General features: G+C 54.4%; 1 protein-coding gene across 1 annotated transcript in view; it reads left to right on the top strand.

Moving 5' to 3' along the window:
* Positions 1-24,805, top strand: part of LOC122376148 (protein CBFA2T3-like) — a 90,669-nt gene that overhangs the window by 38,422 nt on the left and 27,442 nt on the right. Inside the window, exon 3 of the mRNA XM_043355898.1 lies at positions 17,399-17,506. Coding sequence (XP_043211833.1) covers positions 17,399-17,506 — 108 coding nt within the window. The remainder of the gene's footprint in view (positions 1-17,398; positions 17,507-24,805) is intronic.

Here is a 24,805-nt window from a genome sequence, read left to right as displayed (position 1 = left end):
CAGAACCGCTGCACCGATCGTCACCAAAATTTCAGTACCCTCTCGGAAATCAATTTTACACATTGTGGCCAAAATTTTCCAATGGCTTTAATAGGTTGGCCGCAAGTGACGTCAGACTGACGTCATGTTCTGCTGTTTTCGATCCCAAAAAAAGGTTCCGCGGGAAGAGCTGTCAGGCCTATAGCTTTGAAGATGCAGAAAAAAAAACTTTTAAGACATAGAAGGTGCAGAATTACCAGGGCTACTAAATATATAGATATAAACTAAAAAATATAAATATAAGCTGTTATCTCGGAATTTTTATATTTTCGAACTTTGACCCCCAAACATAAAAATATATTTTTTATCGTTTAATTGTTTTTGAATGACCTCCTTACAAAATTATACTGTTCATTCATGTATTTTTGTTTTAGATAAATTTTCGGCCACGGGCAATGATCACATCAATGCCAAAAAAATAAGAATATGATACGGTATCATATTTTCATTTTTTTGGCATTGATGTGATCATGGCCCGTGGCCGAAAATTCATCTAAAACAAAAATACATTAATGAAAAGTATAATTTTGTAAGGAGGTCATTCAAAAACAATCAAACGATTAAAATGCCTTACATTCAGCAAGCACTAAACGAATTGAGATTTTTTTTTGTTATGATAGCAAAAAATCTAAAACGTTTTTCGATTTTCGAAAAACCAGTCTATATGTGATAGCCCCTTCCGACTTTCATTCACATACCAAATTTTAGATCGATAACTCTTTTTTAGGCCAAGTTATAGCGCAAAAAACTGTTCAAAATTGATTACGTCAAATTTTCAAACTCAATTTTTTAGCAATTCTAGACCACGTAGCGCAAAACAAAGACCACCATTAGGCTAACCGTGACGAGCTGCATCGAATCGATACCCGTTTTATGCAAAAATATCAACTTTGAAACTTGACTGAGGGCGCCGCACGGCGCGGAGCTGACAGACCGCCCTCAGTCCCCCAGTGACTGGGTCCGACAGACCGCCCTCAGTCGGCTAGTCCTCAGCGGCGCGGCGGCAGCGGTCCCTGAGTCACTGGGGCAGCTGCGGCGGCGGCCAGACCGCGGCAGACCCGCGGCAGACCTGCACCAGGTGCTCAGCGCTGGATCGCCTGCCAGGACACCAGACGCAGACATTGAGCGCCAGCAGTCGGTGCCACGAGCCGTCCGAGTAGTGCGCACTGTATCCGCCGCCCAGCGGCCGCCCAGCGGCCGCCCAGCGGCGACCCGGCCGGCTGAGACAGAACTAGCGAGGATGGCCTCCTATGGTTCTAAAGCTCTGACCGTGGAGCAATACCCGGCCGTGTCGTGGCTGTCCTGTACGGGACTCTGTTGGCCGCCGGCGGAGCCCGAGGCCGGCGGCGCGGCGCGGCGGTGCGGTGCATCTCCCGCGGTGGAGCCCGCCCGACCACTGCAGACCGGTCTCCGGGACCACGGAGAGGCGGCAGAGAGCGCCGCTCAATTGGCACCAGCGCGCCGCCACCGCCGCCGACGCCGCGCGGACATACGTCATCGACAGAGTTCAATATGGCTCTTAATTTGAGAAGGGCGCCGGCTCGTTTTCGCTGAATGCCTGAAGTGTGCTCTGGCGACGGTGGCGTGCGAGTGGCAGCTCATTTAGAGCGCAGTGGGCTCGCCGATGCGGGGGGGGGGGGGCAGGAGGAGGGGGACGAGACAGGCGATAAAAACCGGCACAGGTTAGTGGATACGCCTCCCGCTCTAAAAATGTCATAAAACAGGAGAAAGGCCGGTTGATGTGCATAAAACAACAATTTTATTGAACAACAACAACAAAACAACAATTTTATTTTATATTATTGAACCGTTTTTGAAAAGAAATGTTTTAAAATCACGAATGCATTTTAATCATCTGCACTGCATGGTGCAGCGGCTGTATTCTGTAGCAAAATTTGATGCATACAAGCTTGATGTGTTTGATGTGCGTTTGACTACACCCCTTTGGAAGTTGTCTCTTCAAAGGCATTCACATGAGCTGGAATAGCAAAATCATCGGACGAGTCTGCGTGTGGCAGGTCTGTGAAGTCTGACCTTTCGGTGCTGCCGGTATAGTGGGTGGTGACGATATGCGAACTAGCGGCCCGTGACGGTGCACACCACACAGACTGGAGGCCCGTAGCACCGACTGGCGGCCCGTAACACAGACGGGCGGTCCACAACGGTACACACTACACAGACTGGCGGTCCATAACGGTACACACTACACAGACTGGCGGTCCACAACGGTACAGACTACACAGACTGGCGGTCCATAACGGTACACACTACACAGACTGGCGGTCCACAGCGGTACACACTACACAGACTGGCGGTCCATAACGGTACACACTACACAGCCTGGCGGTCCATAATGGTACACACTACACAGACTGGCGGTCCATAAGGGTACACACTACACAGACTGGCGGTCCACAGCGGTACACACTACACAGACTGGCGGTCCATAACGGTACACACTACACAGACTGGCGGTCCATAATGGTACACACTACACAGACTGGCGGTCCACAACGGTACAGACTACACAGACTGGCGGTCCACAACGGTACAGACTACACAGACTGGCGGTCCACAACGGTACACACTACACAGACTGGCGGTCCATAACGGTACACACTACACAGACTGGCGGTCCATAACGGTACACACTACACAGCCTGGCGGTCCACAACGGTACACACTACACAGACTGGCGGTCCATAACGGTACACACTACACAGACTAGCGGTCCATAACGGTACACACTACACAGACTGGCGGTCCACAACGGTACACACTACACAGACTGGCGGTCCACAACGGTACACACTACACAGACTGGCGGTCCACAGCGGTACACACTACACAGACTGGCGGTCCATAACGGTACACACTACACAGCCTGGCGGTCCATAATGGTACACACTACACAGACTGGCGGTCCATAACGGTACACACTACACAGACTGGCGGTCCACAGCGGTACACACTACACAGACTGGCGGTCCATAACGGTACACACTACACAGACTGGCGGTCCATAATGGTACACACTACACAGACTGGCGGTCCGCAACGGTACAGACTACACAGACTGGCGGTCCACAACGGTACAGACTACACAGACTGGCGGTCCACAACGGTACACACTACACAGACTGGCGGTCCATAACGGTACACACTACACAGACTGGCGGTCCATAACGGTACACACTACACAGCCTGGCGGTCCACAACGGTACACACTACACAGACTGGCGGTCCATAACGGTACACACTACACAGACTGGCGGTCCACAGCGGTACACACTACACAGCCTGGCGGTCCATAATGGTACACACTACACAGACTGGCGGTCCATAACGGTACACACTACACAGACTGGCGGTCCACAGCGGTACACACTACACAGACTGGTGGTCCATAACGGTACACACTACACAGACTGGCGGTCCATAACGGTACACACTACACAGACTGGCGGTCCACAGCGGTACACACTACACAGACTGGCGGTCCATAATGGTACACACTACACAGACTGGCGGTCCACAGCGGTACACACTACACAGACTGGCGGTCCATAACGGTACACACTACACAGACTGGCGGTCCATAATGGTACACACTACACAGACTGGCGGTCCATAACGGTACACACTACACAGACTGGCGGTCCATAACGGTACACACTACACAGACGGGCGGTCCATAACGGTACACACCACACAGACTGGCGGTCCACAGCGGTGCACACCACACAGACTGGCGGTCCACAGCGGTACACACTACACAGACTGGCGGTCCACAGCGGTACACACTACACAGACTGGCGGTCCACAACGGTACACACTAAACAGACTGACTGGCGGAACTGCAAGCGTGGCGGACCGACTTGGGGCGACGCACCAGCCGTCCTCAACACCTTCTCCGACAGCACCAGCACCAGCCGCCTCCGACAACACGAGCACCAGCCGCCTCCGACGGCACCAGCACCAGCCGCCTCCGACAACACGAGCACCAGCCGCCTCCAACAGCCGACAACACCAGCACCAGCCGCCTCCGACGGCACCAGCACCAGCCGCCTCCGACGGCACCAGCACCAGCCGCCTCCGACTGCACCAGCACCAGCCGCCTCGTCCGACAGCCGCCTGCATCCAACAGGCTCCATCACCGGCCAGCGAACAATGGGCCAGCCCCGGCTTTTGATCGCCCGTCGTCCCTGACATATATGCTATTGGCGGCAGAAACAATTGAATATCACACAGCGTGGCGGTAAATGTTCCAGCAGGCCTGGCTCGGTGACAGCTAGACTCGAGGGACACGCTTTGGCTTGAATTTCTTAGCAGATTGACAAAGAAGTGTTTGTTGGATTTTTATAAAAGATGACGTGTGCTGAAACATCTCAAGCTCTACTACTGATTTTTGCCTTTCACATTTTCTGGTCTCTCAATCACACATTCTTATCATCTTCTCTCGTGAAGGTACTGTAAAGACGTTGCCCTACGGGTGTTGAAGGACCCTCTCCGACCGCGCGGTAAATAGGTAAAGACTGTGCTGTGTGCTCGGCCCAGGAGACTCTGTGCCGTGTGCTCGGTCCGGAGGCTCTGTGCAGTGTGCTCGGTCCGGAGGCTCTGTGCAGTGTGCTCGGTCCGGAGGCTCTGTGCCGTGTGCTCGGTCCGGAGGCTCTGTGCCGTGTGCTCGCCTCGGCAGCTCTCGTGCCGCGACCCTCGCTGACCCCTGCGTGCCGCCCGGCGCGGTGGACCGTCCGGTGGGCCGAGGTCCGGCACGGCGGCGCAGCTGAACGCGCGCCGACCATGAATAAATCAGCGCGCCGTCACCTGTCCGCCGCGCCGGCCGAGTCCGCCACTCGCCCTCTGATTTATCGCTCCAGGTGCAGTCAACAGGGCGGCGGGCGGCGCTAAAAAACAAACAGCGCCGCAGCCGGCGCCGTCCGTCTCGAGCGGCGCCCGACCCGACTCGTCTCTGGCGCGCCGTGTCTGCCGTGTCTGCGCCGACAGGGCGGCCGAGGGGCGGCACCGTCTCCACAGCGCGCCCCCCGCCCCCGCCCGACCGCGCTGTCTCTGTACCGCGCCCCCCGCCCGACCGCGCTGTCTCTGTACCGCGCCCCCCGCCCGACCGCGCTGTCTCTGTACCGCGCCCCGCTCCCGCCCGACCGCTGTCTCTGTACCGCGCCCCCGACCACCCCTCGCCGACTCCACGTCCGCCCCTCGCCGACTCCACGCCCACCCCTCGCCGACTCCACGCCCACCCCCGCCCCCGCCCCGGCCGGCGCCTGGCACAGGTCAGAGTCAGGACACAGGGTCACTATGCTCCACTCCTACGCAGACGCCGCGAATGATTCGTGATAATTTCAGTTGTGAACGTCTTTCATCAGCTCCCAGCAGTTGTCATGTTTTTGTCCAGCAGCGACAAGTCTCCTCCGTGACCGTCCGCTCAATTGTGCGGCTTTTCTCTGCACTACCGAATAAGTGCGTTCTAAGACCGGGGACCGGTCAGATGGCCACACAAGGGTCCAGACCATTAGGAACATATCAGACACCTACATAACTTATCAGCCTTCCTTGAAAAATTGCTACTGATTAGGATCAATAGTGAAAGGCTGCAGTTCTATTTTACCTCCAGTAACGAACAATAAATCATGCCCGACTAATGCGCCTGTATGCCTCAGGTGTTCCTGCGTGTAAGAGGAGTTAGTGACAGCTTGTACGAGTGTTAGGTAAGACCGACAGGTGGGCGCGCGCCGGGCACATTCGTGCGTCCATTGTTGGCAGTTGGCGCGCGCTTGTACGCGGCATTTGTACATGTTCGGCTATGCTTACCGACACCTATGCACCGCTCTGCCAGCGCCGCCGTTCATAGGCTGCTGCCGGGGTGTCCGGGGTGTCCGGGATGTCCGGGGTGTCCGGGGTGTCCGGGGTGTCCGGGGTACCGCTGCCGGGGTGTCCGGGGTGTCCGGGATGTCCGGGATGTCCGGGGTGTCCGGGGTGTCCGGGGTACCGCTGCCGGGGTGTCCGGGGTGTCCGGGATGTCCGGGATGTCCGGGGTGTCCGGGGTACCGCTGCCGGGGTGTCCGGGGTACCGCTGCCGGGGTGTCCGAGGTACCGCTGCCGCGGGGTGTCCGGGGTGTCCGGGGTACCGCTGCCGGGGTGTCTGGGGTGTCCGGGGTACCGCTGCCGGGGTGTCTGGGGTGCGGTCGTGGCTGAATCATTGGGCAGAGCCCGGGTCCTGCAGGCCGGCCGCCGCCGCCGCCGCGCAGCTGCCGCCAGCCACCGTTGTATTTTATTTATCTCGGCGGACGGCCGGTGTGTGGGGCGGCCATAATTTGCTATTGAGCGGAGCTGGGGACACGTGTTCGGTTCCGGCCGGACCGGAACAGGTGTCGGCCGCCGCGGGCCGGCCGGGGGGGGGGGGGGGGGGGGACAGCGGCGGCAGCTCGGCGCATATCGACACGGAGCCGGCCAGACTCCGGCCAGGATGAGGGGGGGGGGGGGCGGCGATGGGAGACGGCGACGGAGGCGCCCTTTGAATGCTGACCGGCTGGCCTTGCCGCGCCGTCCCATTCGCTGTGACGCAGGGAAACTGATTTGAGCTTGGGCAGGTGCTGTTGTTGCTGTTTTTATTATCAAATTCCATTTCTTCCTAAACATTAGCTCGCGCAAGTCTAGGGAGTGGGTTCTACAGAGCCCCTCCCGCTCTTCTGCAATATCTTCAAAGTTTGAGGTCAACTGTCATCATGACCAAGGCATTGTTAACTTAGACCTAAGCACTAATGGATCGTTTATCTGAAATTCACTCGCTTTTTTAACGTTTTTTTTTAGACAAAGCTCCTATGATAAACATTAGTCAACAGAGTTGATGAAGTCCGTGACCACCAATTGGAGAACCTTTAGGCACTGACATCATCTTCCGATATAGTTAGATGACTTGTCGCAAAGCCGTCTGATAACATTGAGGATAGTAGCAGAATAAAAAAAAAAAAACGCCAAGTTGAAAGTTCATTCCGTTTCATTAAGTCTAATTGCATTTACCTAACCTTTTATATACAAATAGGACATTAACCCGCGCCCCACTGGGGGGGGGGGCTATTTATAGCCCCCTCCCGTTTTTCTGCAATAACATCCAAACCGCTTGACATATCGACGCCAAACTTTCAGTACCTTCGGCTGCATCAATTTGACACCTTGTGTCAAAATTTGAACTTCGTAGCTACCATAGGTCGGCCGGAAATGACGTCAGAGTGACGTCATGTTCGGCCGATTTCGACGCAAAACATTGAACCACGGCAATCGCTCCCAAGGGCTAAGTTTTTAAGCTAGATCCAATTTCTTTGCGTGAGAGGACTCAGAGTAAACTGCGCTATCAAACTGCTATCTCGGATTTTTGAAATTTTGAAAATTTGGAAAATTTTATATAATAAAATTCAAAATTTACATTTTTACATTTTTTTCAAAACGTTTTTGACTTTTCGAAGAAAAAAAAAACGGAATATATGTGATAGAACGCGTTATTATGAATAACTCTAGCGAGTTTTAGCTGAATATCTTCAAAAATGGCCAAGTTATACGCATTATTGCAAAAAATTCACAATTATTAATTTTTCAAATCAATTTTTCACCATGTATTTGACATCGTACGCCAATATAAATAGCACCATCGTGTTCCTGAGCTCAAACTGCATCTAATGGACACCTTTTTTGTTGAAAAATTATAACTTCAAAATTTGACCTTTTTTGACCTGAAAGTGACCTGACCTAAGCTAAATTCGACTCAAAATGACCTCGAATGACACAGACGACATCAAATTCGAAATCTTTGGCCTAAATGGACCATAAAACATGTGTCACGTGACCGACACATGATATAATATTTTCGTGACCTGTGATGACCTGACCTTGACCTGAAAATCAAAGTACAAGTTTGGTACCCTCAGGGTGTCTAGAGCATCTGTTCACGAGTGTGTGAACCAAAAATGAGCCTGATCTGACTTGTAAGACGGCGGCCAGAGCCCAAAAAGTGAGCAAGCAAAAATGCTAATAATTTTTACTTTGACCTGACCTGTGACGTCATCGGTGACCTCGAGGTCAATGAAATTAGGTTTCGCTCGACAGTTTTTCCGTGGCTATCAGACGCCGTTTGAATTTTGACGATCGGCCCAGTAGTTTCGGAGTTAGGAGGGGGGGGGGGCTATGACTAGCCCCCCCCCCCCAGTAGGGCGTGTTATACGCAGACCCCGTGGGGCGCGGGTTAAGATACTCTGTAAAAGAGGATTGGTTAGACTTGGTGAATTTGGTGCATTCGCCACATACCCCGCCGTGAAAACGGCTACTAGTTACTACTTACTTGTAAAGCAGATTCCGTAATGTGCCATAGATCATGGAGTAATTGGGAAGAATAAGTAAGCCTGCTTCCTACTTGTAGAAGTTGCTTGCAGTTTTGAACTAGTTCTTTGTTGTTCCCAACTAACTGTCCGACCGTGGTGAGAAATCTGCTCTGTGGCGCGGACGGTGCGCCTTATCTAGGCAGAACTTGTGTCGCAGGCATGCGCGCTCCCACGGTAAATGCAAATGTGTTTGTATGGGTTCTCTGGCGAGTGGAAATGCACCGGGAACACGGCAGCTGCCGGCCGCCGCGCCGGTCCGCCGTCCCTCGACCAGCACTGGCGCCGCGGCGCATTGGCCGCGCCGGGCCGCGCGCGCCGCCTGCACCGGGCGGCTGTGCCGCAGCACACGGGCGGCTCAGACAGGTCATGGGCTCAGGCAAGAAACGGGCGGCTCAGATGGGACACAGGCGGCTCAGACGGGACATGGGTGGCTCAGACAGGAAACGGGCGGCTGTGCCGGGTGGTGGCCGGCCCAGCGGGCATGGAGGCCGTATCTGTTACCCGGGGTGGCGGGCAGTGCCGCGGTACCGCTACCTATCCCGGCCGGCCCGACTACATAGTCGTGATGACAAATCGGCGAGATTTGCATAGGGATGGGCCAATTTGGTGTGCCATTAGCGCCGAGAGCTGGCCGCTGCGGACGGAGTGCGGCCCGAGACGGCTCCGACGTCCGCTCCGTATGACAGCGCCTATACTGCGGGCCCCACTGGGGCTATTTCGACCACGCCTGCCGTCTGGGCTGCCAGCGCCCAGAAATATGAAATACATTGTGGAAATATGAAGTTCAATTGTGTTCAATGTTTATACGCAGACATTCTTTAAATGAGAACAATATATAATTACTGTTAAATGATCCCGTATGGAGATACTACTGCAACATCATTTTGATTGCAGTAGACCTTTGACGTAGCTCCCATAAATCACACTGCAGCCCAATGTATATGTAGGAATGGTTGAACATTCGAAATTGGCTAGTTCTTTTATGTTCTTTTCCAACTCATTAGCAATGCTGGGTGATAATTATGTCAGGAAAAAATACTTTTATAGATGCAAATACTCAGTTGGAGCGCCTTATTCTTGCGATATGATCAAGGGGCCTTGGAGATGCTATGAAGTGGACAGATATGGTAAAACATTTTTAAAATGGGCTAAACATTCTGAAATGTTTGGAAATCGATCAGCAGATAATAAGGTCTTCGAACTTTAACGACCTCAGAACTTTAAACAGAACCAACTGCATTTCTCCGGGAGATTGCTCATCAGTGTTGTAAAAACGAGGACTGCCCGGGTATTCTTTGCATGTGGTGAACACAAGACCGTACGCACAGTTGTGTTTTTGTATCGGCAGCGCGCTATTTTGGGCTGCAGTAACGACGACAAGGCGATTCATTGCCTTATCGAAATGACGGCGGCCGTGAGCTGGCAGTGCTCTACTGCCGTACCCGCGTCGTAAACGTCAGTAGCTAGTGTCGGGTGGGGTCTCCGGGCGCGGGTGTGCACCGAGCGACGGCCTGCCAGCGTACAGCGCGGCCGCCGCACCGAGACGGGTCTCTGCACGGAGCCCGCTGCACGCTGTGCCCCGGCGACCGGCGGCCCCATCCGCCCATAACCGGCCCGCTCCCCACCAACTGCCCGCTGGGGACCCTCTCCGGGCGCCGGCCCGGTCACGCGCCTCCCGAACGGCCCGCTCAGAGCCGGCGGCCGGGCGTCTGCATACTGGCGGACCGCGCTGGCGGCCGGGTCATTTCGCGGCGCGCCCGGGCGGCGGGTGCCACCTGACCGGCTGCCGGTGGGAGGCCACTTGTGGCTGACGGGCGCCGGAGCCGGCTGTTGGCGGCGCTCATCAACGACACTTGGCCGCGCCGCCGGCACCTGGTGCCGACACGAGCACCTGGGGCCCCGCTCCGCTCCCCGCTCCCCGCTCCCCGCTCCGGCCGCCGCGGCGCGCACGTGCACGGCCCAGGCGGGGTGTGGGACACGGAACGGCAGGCGTGGCTTCTGACAGTTGTGCACCTCCGCCAACTATTAGTCTATCTAATTTAATATGTCTAGATTCATTTATCTAAATCAGTCTATCCTTAAATTAATGATCTAATCCTAGACAACGGATCGAAATATCGGACGAGGTCGGCTGCCTGTCGGTCGTCTGTTGGCCTCTGCCCGCTGTCGGCTGTCGGGCTGTGCCGGCGCTGGGCTTTGTGCTGTGCTGTGCCGCCGCTCAGCGCTGTGCTGTGTTGTGCCGGCGCTGGGCGCTGTGTTGGGCTGTGTCGTGCCGCCGCTGTGCTGTGCTGTGCCGGCGCTGAGTGCTGTGCTATGCTGTGTCGACGCTGAGCGCTGTGCTGTGCTGTGTTGTGCCGGTGCTGAGAGCTGTGCTCTGCTGTGCTGTGCCGCCGCTGTGCGCTGTGCTGTGCTGTGTTGTGCCGGCGCTGAGCGCTGTGCTGTGCTGTGCCGGCGCTGAGCGTGTCACCCTCGCTCGCCGCGCCATCGGTCGCTGCAGCTGGTCGCCGACGACTGCAGCTGGTCGGACGTCCGGACGCAGCTGGGCGACAGATAATGTCCGATTGAAGACATGTGTCTCGCCGGAGCGGCGGGGCTGGGTGGGGGGGGGGGGGGGGGGTGGGGGTGGTACGGAACCGACGGACGACGGACGTCCGGTCCGGCCATAAAACGGCCAGACGGCGTGACTCTCAGAAGCGTGGTTAATCCAGTTTCTGCACATCAAAATGCAATTTGTGATAGAAGCAACATAAAAAAGCTCAGCGTATATTTAAATCAGGTCATGTGAAGCTGGTAGATGTATGGCATTGTCAGTGTGCCAGTGTGCCAAGGAGTGCGGTAGTGTGCCAGCTGTTGGTATGTGTAGCATGTGCCAGCTCGCCTGCTGGGTCGGATGATTCGGACAATGCTCGACTTCTGGTACCAGCCCTTCTTGTCCAGACAAAAAAGATAAACAAGCATTTGAGCAAAGGTCAAGTCTTTTATTTACCAAATGGCACTTGAATTTTAAGTTTGCCGAACACAATGAAAAGATGTACTGGTATCGTATTATAATTCTGCTAACAAGAGGGCATGGAAGGGGTACCGTCCACCCTACACCATCGTACACCGTCCACCCGAAACCGTCCACCGTCCACCGTCCACCGTCCACCCTACACCGTCCTCCGTCCACCCGACATTACCGTCCCTCGACCACCGTCCACCGTCCACCGTCCACCCGACACCACCGTCCACGTCCACCGTCCACCCGACACCGTCCACCGTCCACCCGACACCATTACACGACCTATCGTGTTCAACTATGCAGACCCCGATGCCTGTTCAGCTCATTGTCCTCTTTCTGGCGATTCGGCCGTAGGGGACATATGAGGGAAGCAGCCAGATCAGATGCTCCAATATATCGCATAAAAATCCAGCTTTGGTGAATCGCTTCCTTTGATCAGTGTTCGCCACGGGCCGAAAAATTCTAGCCCAGCCCAGCCCAGGCCCATGGGTTCACAGCCCGGCCCAGCCCGAGCCCATTTACGGTAAAGGCGTCAAAGCCCAGCCTGGCCCAGCCCGTCAAAAATGAATGAATTAAACATTATGGAATGAACGAAACAATCTCTTGAGAGCAGCATGCACAAATGCATACTAAACGTGCATGCTTTATTAACTTGTTCTTCAGTCTTGCACACTGCACAATAATAAGATAGTTATGGTTTTTGCCTCAGTCGTGATTCGTGAACTCCTCCACTTCAGTTCATTTTCAATTTTTCATGGCCCAGCCCGTTCACAGCCCATCAATCCTTCATATTTGAGGGCCCAGCCCAGCCCGTAGCCCAGCCCAGCCCATAGCCCATTGGGCTGGCCCGGCCCATGGCGAACACTGCCTTTGATATTAGTTCTTCAGTCGCAATATATTTGCTTGAATATAGGACGTTTAAATCTAAGAGTTAAAGTTGATGCTGAATGTTCGATCTGACGCAGTACAGGATTGGGAAGGGGGGTCGTTAGGTACTTGCCACACCTTCCACATTTTTTGCATATATAAACGAAACCAAGGCGCGTAGTGTCGCGAAATTCGGGGTAGCTTATGATGCATCAATTTTGCATCGTGTTTGAAATTGTTGCCTCAAGGTCACGTGAGATCAGGTGACCAGGTCAGGTTACCAATGACCATGTCTCTAAAACGCTTTGCGATTCTGTTATTCCTACATTTTATATCCTAGAAGTTTGAAACCTGGGCTATTGCACGAGGGAATCAATACCAACAAGTTGCATATCTCTGATTTTTTATATCGGTGACCTAAGGTCAGGTCAATTTTGCGAGCTCTATTGCCTATTATACGTCAGATGGGAGAAAATTGAAATGCTCCTCTTACGGACGAAAACACTCAAACATAGGGATGCAGATACCTAAACAGGACACACTGAATCGGACAATTGCACCCGGTGCCCGTGAGGCATGCTCAGGTCATGAAACGTCTCCGATAGTTTTTGACAAGAACTTAAGATAGAAACATGCTACTAGAGCTATAGAAACATGCTATGTTTAAGCACGGAGACACTGTTATGCGTCTGCACTTGCAGCGGCGGGCCAAGATGTGCAAGCTGATGCACTGGTGCCGAGAGCCCCGGCGGCTGATGCACTGGTGCCGAGAGCCCGGCGGCTGGTGCACTGGTGCCGAGAGCCCGGGAGGCGCTGCCTGACGGCCCCGGCCCCGGCGCGGCGGCGCTGTCTGACGGCCCCGGCCCCGGCGGCTGGAAGCCTGAATGAAGGCGTGCGAATTGTCGGCCTGCGCAAATACAGAGCGGGGAGGCAGGCCGGCCTCCCGCGCTCTGCCCTCGGTCGGCGGAACCTCAGAAAATGCCGCTGAGGACTACAGCACAACAGGGAAAATTACAGCCGGGCTGTGACAGGGAAGGAGGAAAACGCTACCTAGCCACGGTGGGAAAGAGATAAAATACACGGGCCCGCCGCAGAAAAACAGAGAGAAACGTGCCATTCATGAAAGGTTCATGGATAGGAGGGGAATCAAAGCTGAGGTGACGTGGAAACGGACACTGGTCTGCCGGTGTCCTGGCATGGTAAGAAACAGAACGATTTGCAGCCGATCTGTGAAGTTATCGCCGAATCATTGAAGTGAAATGGGTCATTTATGTGATGCCCGGTTTTTATGCAGACGTGAACAGTCTAATTCTGACTTAAACTTGCAGATGCATTCCACGAGACGATTTGTGATTTGCTGTCTTATATCCAGCACTTCCAGCACTGACGTCTTTTGCCAGTATATGTGATGCGGCACAGTATAGCGTCAGGCAGCCGTCACTGCCGCCATCTATGGACGAATTCACAAACTACATGGCTGTATTGTATTACACATCATGAAACACTTCCACACAGCCTTATGTTAGGTGGGACGGTTAGGTTAGGTGGGACGAGCTGACCCGGATAGCCGCACCCTTCAATAAAGTGTTAGTCCTGCCTCTGCAGTTTTCTGAGCTGGATTCATTTGGACGTCAAACTTCATTTACGATAATTCATTGGCCCCGTTCTTCGAGCCGAAAGACGTTCTGTGCCGTACCATAGGTATGCCTGCCCGGGCTCCCCCTCACAGTTGATAGAGCTCATTCTGCCAGTCATGTTTCCTGTCGATAGACGCACCTGACTGGTCCCGGCCCAGGGAGTGTGGGCACAATGTGGGCAGCTCGGAACCGGACCAGATGCGGCCTGACGTGCCTATCTCTTCAGCCGGTCTGATGTCACCGCTCCCACGCCATTTCGGGACGCGTAGGTAGGCTTCTATTTGCTTTGTAGGACGTGCTTGAGCCTTGACCAATGTATGATACTTCGCAGGCGCGGCAGCGCATGAGAAGGCGACGTTATTAGCGATGGATATTCATATGCGGCGGACCGGGGGGGGGGGGGGGGCACCGGGGCACCGTGCCTCCTCTTGATTTTGGCATTTTAGTATTAGCCCTATGGGCGTTGCATGGAAAGAAAGGGACCAAAAGTCGGTAGTGCCCCCCCCCCCTTAATTGAAGGTGTTCCGCCGCTGCTGTGGATATTGACACTTTATACAACGGAGCCTGAAAATGGAACCCGTGTAAGCCATTGCACCTCAACGCCTGTGTGTCCGTTTGCAAACTGTAAACATAGCCGTCAGTCGGTGCCGCTGGCGGTGGGCAGTCAGTGCGCTGGGTGTACTCAAAGTCTGCAGACATCTGGCGCTGTGCTGTGGTCCGCTCAGGCTCCCCGGTCCCGGGGCCGTGGTGCGGTAAAGGGTCCCCGGTCCCGGGGCCGTGGTCCGCTCAGGCTCCCCGGTCCCGGGGCTGTGGTCCGCCGAGGGTCCGCGGTCCCGGGGCTTTGGTCAGCTGAGGGTCCCCGGTCCCGGGGCCGTGGTCCGCCGAGGGTCTCCGGCCCCGGGAGTCCGGTGACAGGTGCAGCCGGCCGTCCTCGGCTCGTCCCGCTGCAGGATCGCGCTGGGTTATCTCGCTGGGTTATCTCCCTGGGTTATCTCGCTGGGTTATTATCTCGCTGGGTTATTATCTCGCTGGTATGTACGAACAGAAATCACACAAGGCGGTCGTGACGGTGGCATATGCACTGCAGAGAGAGGAAACGGTGGCGGGGAAAGGGGACAGCGAGGATGGGAAAGCCTCATAAAAAGGATAGCTGGAAATAAGTGATACTAAAAAAAGCCGGAAAAGACAATAATTTGATTTAAAAGCACTGCATAGTGCACAAGGCTGACCAGAACTGTTGGCCACTTTGTAACACGCTTTGTCTGGGTCTGGGTGGCTGCACCGTGTGCTGCAGTGTGCTGAACTGGTGCTGCAGTGTGCTGTACCGTGTGCTGCAGTGTGCATACCCAGCTCACTCGGCGCCGGGCTCGGCCTGAGCCGCTCTCCCTGTCCCACTGTCAGCGCGGGGCTCCGCCGCGGCTGCGGCAGTCAGCGCGGCGCGTGGCCGCTACCGTCCACCGACGCGACGCTGCCACTCACCGGCGCGGCGGCCAGTTTCCGGGGGTGGACCCCCTGCCCGCCGCGGCGGCCAGTTTCCGGGGTGGCCCCCCTGCCCGCCGCGGCGGCCCGTCAGCCGCAGACCGGTGCCGGCGGCGGTGACAGCCGCGCAGCTTTGCCGAGAGTTGGTCGCCCGACTGCAGGTCCTCTGGTGCCGCGCCGCGGACCGGTCGCCGCCCGCCGGCGTGCGACCGGTCGGCTGCGTGACGGAGGCGCCGCGCCGCGCCGGCGGCTGCCTATATGTCAGCTGTAATTGGCCTGTCGTCCGCGGTGAGAGCCGACCACGTGCCGCGCGCGTCACCTGGGCGGCTCCCAGCGGCGCCCGGCCGGCGGCGACGACAGAGGACCGGCCGGCCGGGCGCCGGGCGCCTCCGGCCGCAGAGCCCAGTCAGAGTGAGTGACAGACAGTGCCGCGGGCCGACTGCTGCAGTCAGCCGCTCAGCGGACAGGTCAGTGGCTGCAGTCGCGACACACCGCCGTGTGTAGAGTAGAGTAGGGTAGAGCGCCGTGCGACCCGGCGGCACGCTGATACCGCGCGGTACTCTGGGACGGCAGTACCGCGCGGTACTCGGGGACGCTGCAGCCTGCAAGTGGTACCGCGCGTTCATCGACAGCCTTCTGATCGCAGCTTTTGGAATTTTCGCCAGTTTAATGGTATACTTAATTGCAAAAGCATATACCTACATGTACCTACATAGATAGAAAAGCAGATGTACATGCCTACATAAATTTTCACTCATCTTCATAATAATTCATGCATTGGTTAAAGTTTGAATGTATATAGTGAAAATGAGGGATATTTGGTAAAGTGAATTTATTATTTCCCCGGTCCCGCCCGATCGCAGTCGCCTGCCGCTCCAGTGTAATCCTCCGGAGATGGGGCCATAGGCGGCGGAACGGGGAGGGCACCGGGGCACCGTGCCCCCTCTGATTTTGGCATTTTAACATTAGCCCTATGGGCGTTGCTTGGAAAGAATGGGACCAAAATTCGGCAGTGCCCCCCCCCCCCTTCCCCTTAATTGAAGGCGTTCCGCCGCTACTGGATGGGGCCGGCGACCTCCCATCAGTGGTGGCGCCGCGCCGTTGACCCCCCCCCCCCCCGCCAGTGATGGGGCCGGCGACCTCCCATCAGTGGCGGCGCCGGTGGCAATGTTGACCCCACTGATGTCGCCGATGTCACGGGATGGCGTCCCTGATATGTGGGAGGTACGTACGCTCGTCCTGGAAGGTGGAACCGACCGGTGAATATGGGCGCCCGTAGCGCTGCGACATCCGACAATCCTACTATAGAAATGTGCCAAGGTTTCTTTGTCGCAACTCTGCATGACCTTACCTTTAGATTTCATCAAAGCATGGTGTGTGACGTCGTGCTGACTCCTCCGATTCGATCTTCGTTTGAGCCGCTCTGAGCAGAAGATAAGAGCTGTCTTTATTCCACGCCGGCATCGGAAGCGTTTTCAGGTCTTACGCAAGAAACGCCCGACGCGCACACTGTTTTCTCTGACTGCGAGTCCACATCGTGAGTTCACTCACTTCACAGTACACCGTGGTCCTCCATTTCGCTGTGGGCTGTCCTTCCCACTCCCTGTGACTGTGAGCTGACCGTCCCTCCCTCCCCTCGCCGTGAGTTGACCGCGCGTCCTCCCCTCACTGAGAGAGCTGACCGTCCCTCACTCAGTGAGCTGACCGTCCCTCCTCTCAGTCTGTGAGCTGACTGTCCCTCACCCTCACTCTGTGAGCTGACCGTCCCTCACTCAGTGAGCTAACCGTCCCTCACTCAGTGAGCTGACCGTCCCCCCCTCGCCGTGAGTTGACCGCGCGTCCCTCGGCCTGCCGCAGTGAGCTGACCGTCCCCCCTCGCCGTGAGTTAACCGTCCCCCCTCGCCGTGAGTTGACCGCGCGTCCCTCGCCGTGAGTTGACCGCGCGTCCCTCGCCGTGAGTTGACCGCGCGTCCCTCGGCCTGCCGCAGGGCGCCGCGAGTCGGGCAGCGCGGACGCCGTCGGGCCCGCCGACCCGTCCCGCAGCGCGGCCAGCACCGTGGTCTCGTCGCCGTACACGCCCAACATCAACAAACTCGGTAACTACCACACCACCAGCCGTCACCGGACGGCATCGGACGCTGGGGTGGGATGTCAGTGACGTCATTTGATGCAGCTAGCAATTTATAGGACCATTTTTAACACCAAAATACCCATCTCATATTCCAATTTAAATCAATTAAATCATAATTTTCTTTTCATGTCAGTGCGTATGGAGTGTAGACTTAAAAAAAAACTATTCATTACTTTTTGACAAAAAGATTCGGACCACTCGATCATCACCGTACCTATGTGGGCATATACAAAGTTCCCTTATAGGCTTATAGCTATACGTCGCTGGCCGGGCAGAGTTGGGCCGGTGCGTGTTTGGTGAGCCCGCAGCGAAGGTCGCTGGCCGGGTAGCGCTGGGCCGGTGCCGTGTTTGGTGAGCCCGCAGCGAAGGTCGCTCGGCGGCTGTCGACTGACAGCGGCTGCTCTGTCTCGGCTTGCCACACCAACACTGAACAGATCCCGCAGAGCGGCGTTTTTGCCGGTCAGTCCGCACCGACTGCGGGTCCGGAGCCGGGGTGGGCCGCGGTCCGGAGCCGGGGTGGGCCGCGGCCCAGAGCCGGGGTGGGCCGTGGTGGGCCGTGGTGGGCCGGGGTGGAGCCGGGGTGGGCTGCGGTCCGGAGCGGGGGTGGGCCGGGGATAAACACACCACAGGTGGGCGGACCGGGATGCCCCTCTTCGGGTGGCATACAGCAGCGCAGAGCCAGCGGCCGGCACAAATCAACGCCGATGCCTCTAGCGGGGAGAAAAAGGGTGAAAGGTGTTAACCCTCGCCAGGCGAGGGCCTTTTCCATAACACGGACGGCGAGGGGGGGGGGTTGGTACGACCTCCCCCCCCCTCGCGATTGGCTCCTATGGCACTTAGAAACGCCAAATTTACAGGGTAGGTGGGTCCATAGGAGATCTCGCCCCTGTGAAAGTTTGGTGGCTCTAAGTCAATATTTAGGGGGGTTTTGGGGGTATGAGTGCAAAATTTTGCTAAAACATGTTAAAAGTTTTTCGCTTAGGTATAACTTTTTACCTAGAAAAGATAGAACAAAAATAAAAGCACCAGTGAACTCAGGACGTCCGTGCGCATCGAATGATATATGTACTTTGTTGCCAATTTTAGTGAACTCTGGAATTCAGTTGCCGCTAAGCCAGTCCAATTTTCCCCTGACCTTGTACCGGTTTTTGTGACCTGGTGACCTGACCTGAAAAGACTGGGACTTCAAATTTTCAGGAAAGGTGCGAAAATGTTACCCCAGAGGGTATGCAAAATTTGGCGCCGCTACGCGCCCCCGTTTTTACGTTATTTGCGAAAAACCTTGGGGGGGGTTGCATCAACCCCCCCCCCCCTCGTCGGGCGAGGGTTAATTAAACGGAACAGCACAAGGTCCGCTACCTTCGTGCGATGCGCGTTCGCTTCAGCAGTTATCGAGCGCGCAGTGTTTCAGTACCTATCAAGCAGGCGTGGAGCGATGGCCGTGTGATGGGGCCACAAGTTTGTTTTGCTCGCTGCTGAACGTCCGAGCACAGGTGGCCGCTCTGCCGGCGGCGCCTCTCCCGAATCCCCGGCCGGCCGGCGGCGCCTCTCCCGAATCCCCGGCCGGCCGGCGGCGCCTCTCCCGAATCCCCGGCCGGCCGGCGGCGACATGGGGCAGACGTTGCAGGTGTCCCGCCGCCGCGCCGGCTGCGCCCTGTCAGTCGCCGCGGTCGGCGCTGGCCCCAGACGTGCAGCCCTATAGGACAGAGTCCAGCCGCGGTCGGCGCTGGCCCCAGACGTGCAGCCCTATAGGACAGAGTCCAGCCGCGGTCGGCGCTGGCCCCAGACGTGCAGCCCTATAGGACAGACACCAGCCGCGGTCGTCGCTGGCTCCAGACGTGCAGTCCCTATACAGAGTCCAGCCGCGGTCGGCGCTGGCCCCAGACGTGCAGCCCTATAGGACAGAGTCCAGCCGCGGTCGGCGCTGGCCCCAGACGTGCAGCCCTTCGGACAGAGTCCAGCCGCGGTCGGCGCTGGCCCCAGGCGTGCAGCCCTATAGGACAGAGACCAGCCGCGGTCGGCGCTGGCCCCAGACGTGCGGCCCTTCGGACAGAGACCAGCCGCGGTCGGCGCTGGCCCCAGACGTGCAGCCCTATAGGACAGAGACCAGCCGCGGTCGGCGCTGGCCCCAGACGTGCAGCCCTATAGGACAGACACCAGCCGCGGTCGGCGCTGGCCCCAGACGTGCAGCCCTATAGGACAGACACCAGCCGCGGTCGGCGCTGGCCCCAGACGTGCAGCCCTATAGGACAGAGACCAGCCGCGTGTGGGCGCCGCCGCCGGGACGGCTCTGTCGCCGCCACCGGTCCCGTGGCCGCCCGTCTACCACCGCCGGGCGGCGCCGACCGGACGCGCCGGCACACTAACAAAAAGGCCTGTTTATACGCGGCGAGGGGTGTCCTGGTGACCGGGTCGTCGCGGCCGTTCGCGCCTACCCCCCCCCCCCCTGCCCGCCGGTCGCAGCTCATCTCATCTCATCTCATCTGTATTTCACATATGTGCAACATATATAGGCATGACGAACGTCCTGGGATTGGTGCACAGCCCAAATGTCTGGGCTATGTCTAGGCACCTCTCCCGGTCAGCCGAACCAAGCCACCGCCGACAACAGCGCCGCCCCGCACGACCCTACCCGACAAAAAGCGCAGTTCCAGCGACCGCCGCCAGGGAGCCCGCGAGATGCCGCCCCGCCAAAACCGAGCAATCGCTGATTAGAGTCGCCCTGTTTCTATTAAGAAAGACTGGAAGGAGGCAGCGACAGCTGCCTGTTGGCTTTCCGTTAGAAATGAGCCTGTTAAAAGTATGTCTACTTTCGTAGAATCGGTCATATTTATAAACTCAGGAAACACTGTGACTACGTTTTGAATAAGTTTAATTCTGGAGGTGGCGAATATTTGGCAAAACAAGATGAAATGCCTTGACCCCTCATTTTTATAGCCACATCTGCACTGAGGAGACTGTGTCAGTCCAATCCTGAAGAGGTGAGCATTGAGTTCGGATGTTTTTAGTCTCAGCCTTGTATTTAACTTATTACCCAATTTGGTACCAAGAAAATAGTAATGAGGAGGTTTTTGAACACCGTAGTGTTTGGTGACTGCCTTCCCAAAGGACTTAAGGTTAGGCTGATTTTGTGTCTCAGCACTGAGCGAATTCCATTTGGATATGGAGTCAGGGAAAAAGGAATTCCGGAATGATGACAGGCGGCAGTGATGTGTTGTGATGTTGTCTGCGTTTCGCAACACTCTTCGTGTGTCCTGGTTGCGTGTGGAGAGTGCGATGTGATTGAGAAATTGTGGCGTGGCGATGTGTTCGCTGTTAATCTTGTAGAATTCTGAGAGTTTGTGTACTGTACGTCTTGTTTTCAACGTTTCCCACCCAACGTCGCGCAGCAGGTCGTTCGTCGGCGACCTTCTATGAGCACATGTCACAAGTCTGGCGATTTTGAGCTGCACTCGCTCTAGTCGCATAGCGTCAGTCACAGTAATATTCGAGTCATACACCACATCGCAATAATCGAATATAGGTCGCAAATAAATTTTGTAAATCAAGTTCAGAGTGTTTCGCGGAAGATAGTCAGCTACGGCATAGAGTGGACCAAGTGACTTATTAATTTTACAAATTACATCATTGATATGCTTATGGAAGCGTAAATCTGTTGAAAAAATAACTCCCAGGTGCTTATGGCTTTCCTGTATTGAGACAGGTTCCCCGTCAAATAACAGTTTAGGAGGCTGACTTGGTAATTTATTAGAAAACGTCTGCTGCACGGTCTTTTGCGCGTTAAAGGTAATCCCCCACGTTCTACCGAATTGTACAATTGCGTCTAGATCTGTTTGGAGCTGCACCTTTGCTTCTTGCGAGCTGTGTCTGTGTGCTAGGAAAATTGCGGTGTCATCCGCAAATAAAAGCGTAGGACTGGTGGTGACTGCCTCAATGTCGTTCAGATACATTAAGGCAAGCAAAGGCCCCAACACGGACCCTTGTGGGCAGCCCGCTGTAATTTTCTGCGGCGCTGAAATTTCGTTTCCGACAGCGACACTTTGCTTCCTGTCCGTAAGGTACGATCCTAGCCATTCAAGGGCCTTCCCTGTAACTCCAAAAAAAATGTTCACATTTAAAAAGCAGCCCTTTGTGTGGTATGCGATCAAAGTATTTGGCTACATCAAGATATATGATTGTAAAAGCACGATTACTATTCAATGCTTCATACAGTTTATGGGTTAAGCCGGGTTCCCACTACGACCGTTCAAAATCGTAAAGTAAAATAACGGGAGAAAACCGGCAAGATCGGCAAAATCACAGCATGCATTTTTACGATCTCTGCTGGTGGTGGTGGGAACCGGGTATTTGACACGTGTTTTCGGGTGAATGCATTTGTAAGGCCGCGTTCCCACTACGACCGTTCAACATCGTAAATTGCAAGAACGGGAGCAAACGGACGAGATCGTTGATCTAGAGATTTTTCTAAAAAAGTTGAACACTTCACTAGATCTGGTATACGGGGCAAGATGGGGAAACATCGTAAGACATCGGCAAACGGCTTGGACAACGCCAGCTGAGAGGAGCGATGATGAAGGAGAGATCGGCAAAATATGCTATTGTAAAAAAAAAAATGTTCAGGATGCCTATACGTAGTTGACGTGGTAAAAGATCCCATGCAACTGAATGAATGATAAAATTAGGAAACCTTTTAAATTTATTAGCGTGTTTTGAGCGTGTTAAAAGCACGCGAGCATTAGAAAATATATCAACAATGCCAGCGAAAAGCATTCACAGCTGTGATAACGACAGTCTATTGACTTTTGAAGCGAAAATGTGTGCAGTTGATATAACCCGCGCCCTGATGGGGGGGGGGCCATTTTGGCCCCCCTGTGGTTTTTCTTAAATAGCGAGAAAACGGCGGCGCGCAGCGCCGCCAAATTTTGGGTACCTTACTGGACATCAATTTGACACCTTCACACAAAATTTCAAGTCACAGGTCACCTCAGGTCAGGAGTTATTGAGGTCAAACTGAGGTCATGTTCGAGTAAAAATGAGCAAAAAACATGACATCTTGAAACGCTCACCAATTCTACAGTTCACAAGCAATTTTAAAATTCTTTATGTGGTTGTGTAGAGAAAAGACGGCGCTACAAAACTGCTATCTCGGATTTTCGAAATTTTTGGATTTTGACCCCCAAAAATCAAAAAATTGATTTTTTTAGAAAAACTCAAAAAATTTCCAAAATTTTTCGAATTTCGAAAAAACCGGAATATATGTGATAGTCCCTGCGCTCTTCGATATACATACCAAATTTTAGATCGATACCTCTTTTTTTGGCCAAGTTATAGCGAAAAAACTGTTAAAAATTGATGACGTCAAATTTTTGAACTCAATTTTTAGCAATTCTAGACCTCGTAGCGCAAAACGGAGACCACCATTGAACTCCCCGTGACGAGCTGCATCGAATCGATACCCATTTTATGCAAAAATATCAACTTTGAAATTTGACCTAATTTGACCTGACCTTGACCTGACCTTGACCTGACCTTGACCAAAACGTGACCTAAGCTGGCCCTAAAGTCTGTCTGACCCACATAATCGCATTTGTCATGTAAAATGGACCATAAAACATGTATCACACGACACTTTCATATTGTGACCCCCCAGTGACCTGACCTCTGTGACCTGACCTGGTATCAGTGACCTCAAATAGCAAAATATGTGTTTGAAGAACATTTCCCTATCGATGATTTTCAATGAAATGCATTTTACACGATTTTACAACGCATTTCTTGAAATGCCTGTAAACGGTGAAAATTCGACCTTTGACCTGACCTGTGACGTCATCGGTTTGACCGAGGTCAATGAAATTGGGTCACAAGGTAGTTCCCTGTTGGGGCTATCCAACACCGTTTACCGCTTGTCGCTATGTTGCGTGGTTCTCGAGATTTGAGGGGGGGGGGCCAAAATGGCCCCCCCCCATCAGACCGCGTTGCTCGGCAGACCCCATCTGGGCGCGGGATAACTCATTGTGGTTTTGCTGTGAATACTTTCGGGAAGCTGTAACCGATAAATTGCAAGTTCCGATGATTTCCTAACAGTTTATTATGGCAATCCTCGATAAAACATTTAGCAAGTTGAAGCAGGTTGCAATGCAACTGAATATGCCGACACAGGTTCAGCGATTTAGGTATACGAGTACAAGTATACGGAGCCGGCATTCAGCTTACAGCAGTGTCACAGCTCATGTCACCATCGTCATGTGACTACGCCATCTCGTCAGGCGATGCTAGAACTGTATAAAGGCAATTATGATATCAACTGAACAGACGAGAAACACTTATGAGTTCAGCAAGGAAACTAACGCCGTGTGTTTAATGAAGATAAGCGAGTGTATTCGAGCACAACGGTTCACAGCGGATGGTGGCAATTGTCGACGTTTGACAGCACTGCAGTGTGGCGTGGTATCACAATGCAGCGGTCTTCCAGAGGAGAGCTTGGCCTAAGCGTTTGAGATCCTAGGCCTGTCTACCTGAATCTACGATGCAACTCTTGGTAGCTGGCGCGCAACCGGATGGCTTCTTTATCTATCTCCGAGATTCTGAGTTCCGGAGCGGTGCTACGAAAAGAGGGAGATGAAGTGCAACAGGGGCGGATCCAGCCGATCCGTTTGGGGAGGGCAAAAGTTTAGCCGACCATCGGCGACCCCGACCCACCACCACGCCATTGACCAAGTGACTTTACAACGCCAGTAGGGTAGCCCGGGGCAAGTCGCCCACCTCAATAGAAAATGCATATATCTCATACGTTTTCCTTATTACAAACGAGTTTGTGATGCTATTTTATCAATTGGTTATTTATCTTGAATGTATGCAAGAGCTCAGTGTTCCTGATGAAGAGAAGTTGTTCATTTTTGCGATTTACAAAGACAAAAGGTCATGCTACCCATATACGGGGTAAGATGGTGTAAAATGTCCTATGTTAACCCGTGCGCAGCCGCGCTGGGGCTCCTGGATTTTCACGACCCTGGGGGATGTTTGAACACGCATCTACCTTCTCACTCGGCTCCTGGGCCACGTAGCAAAACGCGGTAGGCGGCGTTTGAAAGATCGTCAAACATAATGACCAAATAACCCCAGTCACTTTTAAGGTCAGGTCAGAGGTCAGCTCACCAGAGGCCATCAAAGGCCAAATTCGACAATATTTAGGTCCAGTTTCGACAACTTTTGAAAAAACCGGCGCATAACTCGGAAACGAATAGAGCTAGAGCACCCCAGAAAA

This window comes from Amphibalanus amphitrite, unplaced genomic scaffold (genome assembly GCF_019059575.1).
Source record: "Amphibalanus amphitrite isolate SeventyFive unplaced genomic scaffold, NRLGWU_Aamphi_draft 000004F_arrow, whole genome shotgun sequence".
Classification (NCBI taxonomy): Eukaryota; Metazoa; Arthropoda; class Thecostraca; order Balanomorpha; family Balanidae; genus Amphibalanus; species Amphibalanus amphitrite.
The sequence above is the reverse complement of the archived record's forward strand: the minus strand, read 5'-3'. Positions and strand labels throughout refer to the sequence as shown.